Source organism: Piliocolobus tephrosceles, chromosome 6 (assembly GCF_002776525.5).
Source record: "Piliocolobus tephrosceles isolate RC106 chromosome 6, ASM277652v3, whole genome shotgun sequence".
Lineage (NCBI taxonomy): Eukaryota > Metazoa > Chordata > Mammalia > Primates > Cercopithecidae > Piliocolobus > Piliocolobus tephrosceles.
This window is the reverse complement of record NC_045439.1, coordinates 136,672,702-136,685,824: the sequence shown is the minus strand read 5'-3', so window position 1 is coordinate 136,685,824 and position 13,123 is coordinate 136,672,702. Positions and strand designations below refer to the sequence as shown.

At 43.5% G+C, this 13,123-nt stretch overlaps 1 protein-coding gene across 3 annotated transcripts in view; it reads left to right on the top strand.

Annotated features, from left to right (window-relative positions):
• The window catches only part of SLCO3A1 (solute carrier organic anion transporter family member 3A1), a 315,736-nt gene that overhangs the window by 289,998 nt on the left and 12,615 nt on the right, over positions 1-13,123 (top strand). For all 3 annotated transcript variants that reach the window (XM_023220849.2, XM_023220848.2, XM_023220847.2), the window contains exon 9: positions 4,222-4,286. In XM_023220849.2, the coding sequence (XP_023076617.1) occupies positions 4,222-4,286 (65 nt within the window). The remainder of the gene's footprint in view (positions 1-4,221; positions 4,287-13,123) is intronic.

Sequence of the window (13,123 nt, the reverse complement as noted above, 5' to 3'; positions counted from 1 at the left end):
GCCTGGGAGACAGAGCAAGACTCTGTCTTAGGAAAAAAAAAAAAAAAAAAAAAAAAAAGACAGACTTGCCTTCTTGGGATGCAGTTATCTAAGTGAACAGATTCAATAGCAAGGGCTGGAAATAAAAGTAGGAATGAAACACATGGAAGTACCCAGTGTCCACGCACCTCACCTCTACTTTATTTAGCTTCTCTCTTCACCACCACATTTCCTCACCTTTGTTATGAATTCCAAGGAAGAGGATTTTTACAAGTGCTAATGTTACCTAGAACATCATTAGCAAGGCCTTTTGAATGTGCAGAGCATTAAGGGTACAATAGCAAATTGCCATTTTATACTTACTACGTTTGAAAAATAAATTTTAAAAATTGACACCCAGTGCTTACAAGGCTGTATCAAAACTGACAAAATCACAAATTGCTGGTGGCATGGGAAAAGGCTATCACTCCTTTCAAAAAAGCAATATGGCAATGTGAGTCAAGAGCCATAAAAATATTCAGACCCTTTTATTCAGTAACCCTGCCCCTTGCCATTTATCTTTAAAAAGTACTTCTCTACAAGAAAAAGAAAGAAAGAGCTCAATGCAGACAGATTTTTATTACAACGTTAACTATAATAGCAGAAAACCCTGAATTGGAATAGTGAGTTAAATTATGGCACTGCAGCTCCATGGAATAATGAAAATTCTTAAGAATGTGAAAGTGTTTATGAAATGAACTATTGAATTTAAAACTATTTAGAGAAGATGATTATGTATAATATGCATTTGGACAAAACCCATCAGATCTCATGTATAGGGTTTAGGTGGCTGCCTTATGAGTAGTTTATTTTTCATTATTAGACGTTCTTGTGAAGTTATATTGTGATATTCATACACTAAAGGCACCGAGAAGCATGAAAAATGACTAGTCTCTTATTTGCTTGCCCCATGACTTCTCTGCAAAAACCTAGCCTCTAGACACTCACTAGTAGTGACTACCAAACATGGAAAGTTTGTTGAAATTCTTAATCACTTCCAAATCTCAGCTTGATAAACAGCTCTTGGAGCTTTGCTGGAAATATTTGATTCCCTCTAAATTAATCAGCAACAGATGGCCTAAATGACCTAGGCTTATAACTCCACGCTGTGCTGGAAGCACACGCTATGCATTGTGCATGTTGAGAGGTCCAAGACACAGCTTTATTCCATCACCTTCCTAGTCTGATTTGCCATCACAGATGTCTCAGGCTGGCACAAGAACACAGATGTGCACCAGCCCTTGCCCCCTCCCAGAAGAACGGACCCACTGTCATGCCAAACAGGACCATCCCACCAACAACAGTGCTCAGAACATCTGCAAGCGAGGTTAAAAGCTGATGCTCAGCCCCTCTTAGGTCTCACACTGGGCTCCAAGAGTAATTGGGTGGTGTTCTCAAGGTCACCCAGCTAGTACATTTAAAGCTAAGACTCCCTCCCCAGTGTTGTCCAGAGCTTTCAATAGTGTTCGCACAGAGCCCTCCGTTTCTTCATAACTCAAGCCAAGAAGGATTATTCTTCTCATAGGAACCAGTTTCCCAACAGGATATGAAGGGAGATCTTAGCACCTTGCTCACTTTGTTCCTAGTGACATGATAGGTGAAAGGAAATCAAATTTCAGGTGATAAATAGTCTAACTCATTATACCAGCGTGCTTTCTTGATAAGGGGAATTTGCCTCTATTTATGTGTCTTTCAAGTCAATGCTTTCAAATGAAAGTGCAAAAGCCAGAGCCGTGGAGATGATAATAGCTTTGAAGAACTTGGATTTTGTAACGTGCACATTCTAAAGAGTACTGACTGTGTTTCTGTCCAGAGACACTGGACTCATCATGAACGTTTTACAGGTGTCTAACTCAATCAGCCAGAGTCACGTCCCCATCACTTAATGAAAGTCGTGACCTGCTGCCCTGGGATGACTTACCTGTACTGTATTCTTTCTAATTGAGAAGAGATGTGTTTTCCCTGAAAATCTTAGAAACGGGGGCAAAGATTGTAAAAACTCCAGTGTCTTCATCCATGCAGGCTCCTATAACAAAATACCTAGACTCAGAGGCTTCCAAACAACAGGCATTTATTTCTCTCAGTTCTGGAAACTGGGGCGTTTAAGATCAAGGTGCAAGCAGATGTGCTGTCTGGTGAGGGCTGGCTTCCTGGTTCAGAAATATGCCTTGCTGCCATGCCGTCACTTAGAAGGGGTGAGGTAACTCTGGGGCATCCTTTATAAGGGCACTGGTCGTATTCACAAGAGCAAGAGTCTTCATGACCTAATAATCGTCTTTCAAAGGCCCCACCATTACCTTAGGGGTTAAGTTTTAATGTGTGAATTTGGGGAGGACACATCCTTTTTGGATTGTCACTGGGTTTGTCATGCCAAGAAACCAAAGATATGCCCACCTGAGGCTCAAGCCAAGTGGTAGCTCGTTGGATAGATATCATTGGATGGCTGGATGAATGACCTCTGAGATCATTTAAGAATATTATTCTAGCCAAGTCCATAGATAGGTTAATATCCTGTGTACTGGATATCCTGTTGGTAACTTTGTTACTAACGTTTATTTTCTACGGAATTGATTTCTAGGCCCTCCTTGCATCTCATGGGTCGCTCAGTCACACTGAAATGCTCTTGGGTGTTTCTAAAGGCTCAGCCACAATGGACTGGTTCTACACCTAGCCAGGTCCTGCCAGGGAGCATAGAAGTGTGATTTCTTTCCCCTCTCCCCTGGGGACTCATGATAGCAACAGATAAGAGGAAGGTTCTTTGCCACTGGTGCTCAGGATGACCTGAAAGCACATATGCATGTGGTCAGTCAGCTATCTTCCCCGTCACATGCCTTCACCACCAAGCCAAGAAAGGGCTACCCACCCACCCACTTACACTGTCACTTAGCACATGCTGGGCACCACACATGGTGCTAGGGTTGAGGTCATGATGATAAACAAGACACAAATAGTCTTTGGCCTCAGGACAGAAGACAAGCATTGAAGAAATACCAGTTGCAAGAGTAAGAGGTATTACAGAGGAGACTGTGTTATCAGCTATGTGGACCCATCTATCTGAAATTGGTCAGTGTTTCCAAACTTCTTTCTACTCTCCCATCCCAGAAAATGTTACACTCTGGAAATGTTCTAGAAAATGTATAGAAGACCATTCTAAGGGACTGTTCTGAGGAAACCAAGGCCAGGGAGATTGGATCACTTTGAAACAACTGTAATTATATGAAGGTACCTTTCCAATTAAAAGGTGCTTGTATTAGTCAGGGTTCTCTAGAGGGACAGAACTAATAGGAGATATAGATATATGTAGATATATGTTTATTAAGTATTAACTCACATGATAACAACATCCCACAATAGGTCATCGGCCAGCTGAGGTGCAAGGAAAGCCAGTGTGGGTCCCAAACTGAAGAACTAGGAGTCCAATGTTCGAGGGCAGGAACGGTCCAGCACGGGAGAAAGATGTAGGTTGGAAGGCTAGGCCCATCTGGTATTTTCATGTTTTTCTGCCTGCTTTATATTCTAGCTGTGCTGGCAGCTGATTAGACGGTGCCTTCCCAGATTGAGGCTGGGTCTAATTTTCCCAGCCCACTTGACTCAAATGTTAATCTCCTGTGGCAACACCCTCACCAACACACCCAGGATCACTACTTTACATCCTTCAATCAAGTTGACACCCAATATTAACCATCACAGTGCTGAAACATGCTAAGTGGATTATTTCCCTAATGGTCCATCCAGGGTGTCCAACCATGCTAACCTGGTGGATTTCACAAAATGACTAGAGAATGGTAAAGGTGCTCATGGTTTCAGCCTGTTTGTGAAGCATACGGGGAATTATTTTCTCAGTTGATGTTTTCCCCCCCAATACATGTACCCCACCAACTTAAGATGCTTCCTGATCTCAGCAAAACCAACATGTCTTTAAATGTAGGCTTTATGACCACATTTGCATTCTGTCCTTCGAATGACAAGGTTAGCTCCAGTTATTAAAAAACACTGTTAAATTCCTAAACTTATCTTGGCACCACAGTTGCAGTTATTTTTCAGACTTTAGGCAGGGACAAAAAAAAGGCACTATTAGTAATTTTCTAAAGAAGAGCTCTGATGGACAGCAGCAAATGACTCTGGGGTCTGTTAATTACAGGGGAGTGATAAGAATCTGTTTTTTTTTTTTTTGTCTTTTTCTCTTCATCTCTTTGCACGTAGGACAGTCAGCCCTGAACTCAAGTCTTACGCTTTGGGAGTTCTTTTTCTCCTCCTTCGTTTGTTGGGTACGTATTATCTCTTTATTTCCTCAATAATGAATTGGATGCTTATTACTAGGTGAGTAAATATCAGTGAAATTATCCCATTTCCTAGGTCTGTCTCTTTTTTCTTTGAAGTTTAATTATTAGTAAATAAGAAATGTTAAGTCTCAAAATTTGAGTCAGAGATAAACTCAGGCACTGCGTGTATATCACAAAGTTCTCATTTATACCAACTCTTATCTTCATGCCACCCTGAATTCTCATTGGCATAAGGAGGAAAAGTGATGGCACCAAAGGGGAAAAAAATCTGGTGGTGTAATTTGGCATCTTCGTTAAGCAAGCCATGAGCAGCTTGTGAAATGCTTCATTTATGGGGCCGCCAGCTGGGAAAGAGAGGCGTTCTCACAATGCCTTGAAAATGGAAACTTCGCATCCTTTAAATTTTTCCAAACTGAGTTTGTTTACCTTGAATTTCTGGGATGGGGCAAATGTGACCTTCATGCTATAGGGCCCGCGTTTCAAGATTTGGTATGGGAAGAAGGAATAAAGTTTAATCCTCTCATTTTTTTTTTTTTTTGAGACGGAGTCTCGCTCTGTTGCCCAGGCTGGAGTGCAGTGGCTGGATCTCAGCTCACTGCAAGCTCCGCCTCCCGGGTTCATGCCATTCTCCTGCCTCAGCCTTCCAAGTAGCTGGGACTACAGGCGCCCGCCACCTCACTCGGCTAGTTTTTTGTATTTTTTTTTTTTTTTTTAGTAGAGACGGGGTTTCACCATGTTAGCCAGGATGGTCTCGATCTCCTGACCTCGTGATCCACCCGTCTCGGCCTCCCAAAGTGCTGGGATTACAGGCTTGAGCCACCGTGCCCGGCCTAACCCTCTCATTTTTAAGATAGGCAAAAGGAAGATGAGATAGTCCATGGTTCACCCAAGGTCCTTCCTGTGCACTGGCTGGGCTAAAGCTGGGCCTGGCTCCCAGCTATGCCTGCTTTTCTCTTGCCATACCATACTGTTGCTTTATGAGCATTCTTTTGTTAAGGCCAAAATCAAGATAACTTTTTTCCTTGAATAATAGGACAGTCACTTTCCCCAGTGGGCTTTAAATGGCATCTGAATGTAGAAAGGAAAACAACCATGACCTGTATTTCTAGAGTAGAAATAAAATTCCTCATTCCAAGTATATAATTGTGAATAAGCACAAATACCTAGCTATAGAAATGTTTGTAAAAGTGGAAAATTGGCAGCAACCCAAAAGCCCAATAGTAGGCAATTAGTTAAATCAGTTATGGTCTATAATCTCAGTAGGATTTATGTTCCCGTTTAAAATTCTGGAAAGAAAAATATAGACTTAGAAAGGGCATGTGATATGTGGAAGGGAAAAAAAAGAGGTCTGTAATGTAATAAAATAGGAAAATATTGCAAAAGATATTAAAAATGTATCAGCTATTATCTTTGAGTAATAAGGTTATATTTTCTAAATTTGTTTTAAAGTTTTGAACAAAATGTCTGTTACTTTATAAGATTAATTTTTATATATCGATATATGAAAGCAAAATATTAACCTTTAGATCCATTAAGGTCCTCCCTGGGGAATGGCAAATACATAGCATATGTCTCTCCTCACCTCCCTTCTCTGTCTATAGCAAAAACCAATCTGTGATCATTCCCTCTGTGCCTGGTAGAAGACCTCAGAATACTCTCAACCACTAACAATCCATGTTTCTTGGTATATACATGCGAACTCAAATGGCATTGTCTTATGTCTGAGTCATGGAAAATAGAAGTGCTCTAGGTGGGAAGATGACTCAATTAAAACAAGTTCAGCGCTAATTCAAAGTAAAGCATTTGGGCCTTCCTGGGAAGCTATAGTAGCATGCAGAAATACCAAGGCAGAGTTATGATCGTGCTGATTTTTTCCTATCAGTGGGAGGGTGCAATCTGCATACATCATTACACCCCTACTCTCAAGGCAGCGTGGGGTGGATCGATAGGTGGATGTGTAATATAAACTGGCACATTGGGACCCTTATTTCTGCAAATGGTAAAGCCATTCCACATATGCATTTTTGTTTAAGAAGCTAATGTTTATTGACAACCTATTGTGAAAACCTATTGTGTTCTAAGCCATGAACCATCACCAGGTAAGTGACCTCAGCTCTGCCCTTATGAGTCCTCTGGGGCTGGCCAGGGAAGCTAAGAGCCCAGCCTTCTAATCTGTGGAGTTGCTATGGAGATCTCTGCACCTCTAGACAGATACTAAGGACTCAACACAACTGGCAAAACATTTTTTTGATAGCACAAGATGAAAAACAATTTGCAAGCTATTTCTGAAAAGTTAATGAAAATTACAGGACAGTTGAAAGCGAAAGTGAACATTATGAAGCATATGATACTGTTAAAATCATCATACACTGCTGTAAAGCAGTTTCACTATCTGTACGTCTGCCCCAGGAATAATCAACCAGGTATTACCTAGAGTAGTGTTTTTCAACTTCTGCAACTGTAATCTAGAGCAAGAGATGACAAGTTTTGCATTATGGCCCAGTACACACATGCCTATGCCTAGATACAGCTGAAACCAAAAAAATCATGAAAAAATACTCACTCTAATAGGTATGACACATTCTGACATTTTCTGTGCTAGTCTATCACATGCTTTTAAAAAAGTTGGTCATGACCCACTCTATTGATTTTATTGCCCATTATGAGTCTTAAATTAAAGACTGGAAAACCGTGCTCTAGAAGACTATGACACAGCTTCATCTTTTAATTAAAAGCAGCTCATCAAAGAAGTCTTAGCATTTGGCCTAATTCCCTTTCTTGCAGGACCCAGTAAGATTAACCACCATTATTGTTAATGAAAGGCCAGCAAAGACATCAGATCCTGTGACATTCTCAACTTCTGTGCTGGCCTAGCAAGGGTAATGAGGATACAATGGGGACATCACAGGTTAGTGTGACAAGATTCAAGTTGGCACAGGTGTAACAGGAATATGTAGAAGGGACTCCTAATCTTGCCTCGGGATGGGAGCAGTGGGTTTGGACAGATGTGATGTCTACGCTCAGCCCTGGGGAAGGAGTAAGAGTCATACAGATGAGCAGGGAGAAGGACTTAAGGGGTCAAAGTCTGGGGATGAACAAAGGTCCTAGCATGTTTGGGGGCTGCAGAAGGCCCAGACTGGGGGGAAAAGGGGGACAGCAGAAGATGGAGCTGGAGAGGGTAGTGGATGAGGGACTTGGTCAGGAAGGGCTTCTGCCCTGTTGCTGCATTTAACCTTTATCTCGGGAGGCTGAGGCAGAAGAATCCCTTGAACCCAGGAGGCAAATGAAAGTTGTTGATGGGCTTTAACCAGAGAGTAACAGGATCCATTGTGTATTTTAGAAAGGGCTTGTCTGCCATGTGGAGAATGAGAACATGGCTGAAGAAGTTGCTGCTGTAATGAAGTGAATGACGGAGGCTCGTGCTGAGATGGTGCTCGCAGGATGGGGAGAGGGTAGGGTTGAGAAATAAAAGGAGGAAACTGCATTATTCTCTGAGTGGAAGCATAAGGACTGGAAGGGCCACCCACAGTGCCCACTCCTAAGAACGACTTGGGTCATGTGGTGAACAGAGGAATTATTTATGAGACAGGGAGAAAGGATGTGGAGCAAGTTGGGAGTGGTGTAGACCAGCGCTGTCCAATGGAACGTTCTGTGATGATGGAAATGTTCTCTGTCTGTACCACAGGTGCTGTTGCACACTTGAAATGTGGCTTCTATAGCCTACTTATTTTTATTCGTTGTCACATAAGTAGCCAGAGGCGGCCAGTGTCTGCCATACTGGACAATGAGGGGGCCATCTTTGAGTGAGGAAGTGGGATAGGGGCACGGGAAGACCCTCTTTCCAGACACTTGGGTGTACGTGAATAGGGCAGGAGCTAGAAATGAATGTGAGATTGGTCTCCCTTGTTGCTTTACATGCCAACGGCAAGGAGTTGGTAGAAAGGGCCAGGGCAGGGCCTGCAGAGGCACTGGTCAGTGGGGCACTGGGAGTGGCCCCAGCACCCTGGAATAGAAGCAGAAGCATGGCAGGAGAGTGGAGCAAAGAAGCTGAGGATGATGATCAAAGTAGGGCTGAGATGGGAGAAAGGAGAGAGGACAAAGATACAGGAATTGTAAAAACTAGTTGTAATAAATAATGGCAAAAGAGAACTGGAGGCTGTGGCCAAAGCCTCATTGTCTGACTTCGAGATTATGGAAGTGGAGCAGTTCTGACCAATGACAAAGCCCAGGGTGTTGCTGGCCAGAGAGGAACAGGGGTCAACAGCCTGCAAGTTGCGAGTGAGTTAATGAAAGGCTCACATGGACAAGTTTATGTTGAGTAGGAGAGGAAGACACTGAGCTGGAGAAGGGTCAGTGAATTCAGAGTAAACTGAACGATCTACTCATAGCAGAATTCCTGGTATAATTGAGTCCATCCTCCTTTATTCTTCTGCAGTTGTCTTGGCTGCTCCTTTTCTCTCCAGGCTGTGGGCAAACTCTCTGCTCCTGAGGTGGTCTAGAATCTTGTTCCTGGGGCCTACTGCTTGCCAGGGTGTTACACCAAATTAAATTAGTGGAAACAAACATGCATGGAGACTCTTCCACATCCAAGGTGCTGTCTAAGGGCTGCTTGGGGTGTACAGATAAGTAGGTACTAATATCCTGCCTCTGGTGGCTCCAGTAGGAGAACGAAGCAAGTGTGGGGAAGGTGTGGCGTTAAAAGAGTTATAGAGGGCCTTGATTTTCAAGGGGAGAAATTATACTTGGCTGAGTAGTCGCCAGTGTGGAGCAAATGGGGGCTTCAGATGGGAGAGTGAATATACATTCAGAATTCTGTTTTAGGTAGAGCAGCTGGTGAGCAGGGCATGAGGTTTAGCAGGATGCAGGATAACCCACCAAAAGCACTGAAGTGAGAAGCTGACCTCCAGCGAAGCGGTGGGGTTGAAAGGCAAAGACAGAGCCACATAGTGAGACAGCATCTATTGAGGCACCCCAACCCAACTGACCTAAGTAAAAGCAAAAGAGAAGCAACAAAGCTCAAGATGAGGCTGAGGTTTGGAGCCCCTGGGACTGGGGCTATGGAGAAGCCTTTAATAGAATAAGAGATACAATAGATCAAGTGTCTCAGAGTATCGTTAGGGATAGGCTTAGCTTCCACAATACCACCACAAACTCTCCACACACTAACCCCGCCTCTTAATTTTCCAGTGTGCCTGCCTGGCCAAAAGCATGGGGAAGGCCCTCGGGGTACATTTCTGTAGGCAGGGGTCATTCCTGAGCAGACCGTCCTTGGTCTGGGGTGATCTGTGAATTACTCTAGAAAAGTACATCCTAGACACTCCTGATGTGGCTTGTCAGACATTTGTTGAGTTCCTGCTGTGAGCATCATCTTGCATATGATGAAGTTTACAGGCAAGTGGAGAAAGGAATGTGTTAAATGCTGCTTTGGAAGAAGTAAGCACAGCATGCCCAGGGGCCCCAGGTGAGAGATGAGAGGGAGTGAGATACGGCGGTGTGATGCATGGAAGATCCCTTTCACTTGCCAATGCTTTTAATTGTTCATTTGGTGAACATATGTTAGGTGCCAGCCATGTGCCCTGGCTGTGTCAGTAGTGTACTTCACCTCCTGATGTACCTGCACCCCCCATGATCTGCCTCCCTTACCTGTGCTGAGGTGACCTCCAGTGTTCACCATGGGCCCTCTACAGTCAGTCACACCTGCTCTTGAGCCTAGCTCTGCCTTTCCTGACCATGTGGCAGATTATTTAAGCTCTCTAGGCCTTAGCAACTTTAACAAGGGGTCCAGGAATGAAAGGAGAACATAGTAGCTCCTCCAGACTCTCCAGTTTAAGAAAAGTAAAAGTCAGGTGTCACTGGAAAACAGCCCAGATTCTTTCTTGACATTGCTGAAGCGGAGAACTCATTAATCCTTCCAGGAGAATACACTTTTCAGCATCTCCCTTTCTAGCTGGTGCTGGACATAACAGTAATTCCACCAGGTTGAATAGAGATTCCATGGTGAATTCAAGTCTTGGCAGGTAAGCCGGAAAGAAACAGATATCTTTTTAAATGTAAATGACCATAATTTCCAGCTTCCATTTTGTCCCATAAAGGAATTTGAACTTATTTTTCTTACAAAAGCCTTTCAGTTCACCTTTTAAGTTTAGACTAAGGAATATAAATAGGCCTAGCCTTTTCAACTAAGAGAGTAAGTTAAATAGCCAAGATATAAGGCCCTGAGGTTTAATCTCTGTTAATAGATTTCAGAAAAACAGAGACTGTTCTTAAACAGTGCAGCAATTTATGCATTGAAATATATACAGCTTCAATTTAAGCCAGAGTGTAATAGATTTAGTCCTTTTAATAGTCCCTGTAGTAGCGGGGAACAGCATTGAGCCTGCACATACCCTCCTCAGCACGCGGTGGGTTCCCTATTAACACCTGCTTCATCCACAAGTTCCTGCCTAGAGGATTTAGGGAGAAGAGAAGATTATAAAAAGAGAGAGAACTGCTCTTGCAGGCTTTAGGGAAGAGAGCATTTCTTCAGAAGACACAGTTACTAAAGATACACCACCATCATCAAGCTCCCTTGTAGCTAAGGACTCCACAGAGTGAAGGTGCTCAAAACCAAAGGGACACTGAAGTACACCTGGCCCCCCTTGGCCTCCCTTCTGGATGCACCTGATTATCCTCCAAAACTGACTTATGATGTGGAGATTTTTTTATTTTATTTTATTTTATTTTGAGACGGAGTCTCAGTCTGTCACCCAGGCTGGAGTGCGGTGGTGTGATCTTGGCTCACTGCAACCTCCACCTCCCAGGTTCTCCTGCCTCAGCCTCCAGAGCAGATGTGGAGAATTCTTGCCAGTGGAGGTTATTCACTGAATCACAGCTTGAAAGGTTTTCTGCAACTCTTTCTCTAGAGGTGGTGAACTTAAGAGAGGACGGATTTTCATTTACCCAAAAGAGTTCAGGACAAAAGCCAAGCAGCAGCAAGGGAAGCAGATTTGTGGAGCGCCCACCCTGTGAGAGCTTTCTCAAATGGCGTCCCACTGATTCTTACAAAAGCTCTGCCTGAAGGTATGATTGTGCCCATTGTATAAACAGCGAAACTGAGATTCACTAAAGTTGTGTGAATCACACAGTTCCCAAGTGGCGGAATTAGAATTCAAAATCAGCTGTCCCTGGTTCATAAATTTGCATTTCCTCGCCGTCGCCAAAACTCCAGATGTGAACTCCCTGTCTGACCAAAGCCTACAACGATGACAACTCCGTGTCTCTTCCTGCTGACCGGCACAGTATCTGCCATTACTGCCTCAGGTGTCCAGCGAAATATGGAGTTTGTTTACAAAATAAGTCTCCCAGGCTTCTCTAGGTATTAGCAACCCCAGAGAAGGAAGGGCTGCCTGCTTTGCAAGGACCAAACCCCCGTGTGTTTCACCCTCTGCATACTTCAAAACCAGGCTTCTACAAGCCAGTTACTCCAGGAGCTTAGCAAAAGGATAAATAAAATGTTCTCTGTATCCCTGGAAATCCCCAATAAGAGCTCTAAAGTCTTCTCAAATCAACAAACTCTGAATTAGAAGGAAGGAGATTACTGCGTTTGGAGTTTTGAAATATCAAACCTGGAACAAATAATCTCTCTCACTCTCAGTTTATTTGTATGTGAAATAAGGTGGGGCGGGGGAGTGGTTATGGAGGGGATGCATAATGGCTTAGAGCACTCTATACAGTCCTGGGTGGGGGGAATTAATGATACTACTTATCATGACAGTTGCCACACTCACACCGTAGCAGTCTCCCATTTGTCTACGGGGAACCAACTCCTTGCAGGGACTGCCTGAGTTTTTGTTTGATCCAACTGAGTGGCAGACATATAAGGATGCAGGGCTGGGCATGAAAATGAGTCACCAAGGTGGGACTCCCTTCTGTGACTCATCAGGTGAGTTCCAGAATGGCAGTGGCCTCTAACAAAAAAAGATGCAATCAGTTCGTCTCTGGTATGTTCCGCACACCTGCAATTTAGGGCCTGATAGCTAGAGATCCCCTTTGGGAAAGAATTTTAAGTGAATATAAAGGAAAAGATGAATTTGATGGAAAAGAAAGCCAATATTTTCACTATTCAGAAGTATAAAAGGAATGTCATAAAGGTTATACTTAAGGTATTTAACCTAGAGTTCATTCTAAAATACCACCCCAAATCCCCTGTCTAACATGAATAAGGTGGCAAAAGTTCTGGTTACATGGAAAGATCAGACGCTTGCAAAACACTCACACACACACCTCATTTGTGTAGTGTTTACTTAGCCCTTACCAAGCAGGTGGTATTAGCTCCATTTTAAAGAAGAAACAGACATTGAAAGATCAAGTGACTTTCTCCAGGGCTTTTGGCACCTTGAAAGTTCTTTCATCTCAGTTGGGCGCAGTGATTGGGCGCGGTGACTCACGCCTGTAATCCCAGCACTTTGGGAGGCCAAGGCGGGCGGATCACAAGGTCAAGAGATGGAGACCATCCTGGCCAACACAGTGAAACCCCATCTCTACTAAAAATACAAAAATTAGCTGGGCGTGGTGGCAGGCACCTGTAGTCCCAGCTACTCGGGAGGCTGAGGCAGGAGAATCACTTGAACACGGCAGGCGGAGGTTGCAGTGAGCCAAGATCGTGCCACTGCACTCCAGCCTGGCCACAGAGCGAGACTCCGTCTCAAAAAGAAAAAAAAAAAAGTTATATTTCATCTCTACCATGAATGCTCTCTAAAATACTGAGCAGAGCATAGCATGAAAAACTTTGGTAGGTGTCTTGTTTTTCTAAGACCACCAGAGCGAGCAAAAGAACCAGCAAG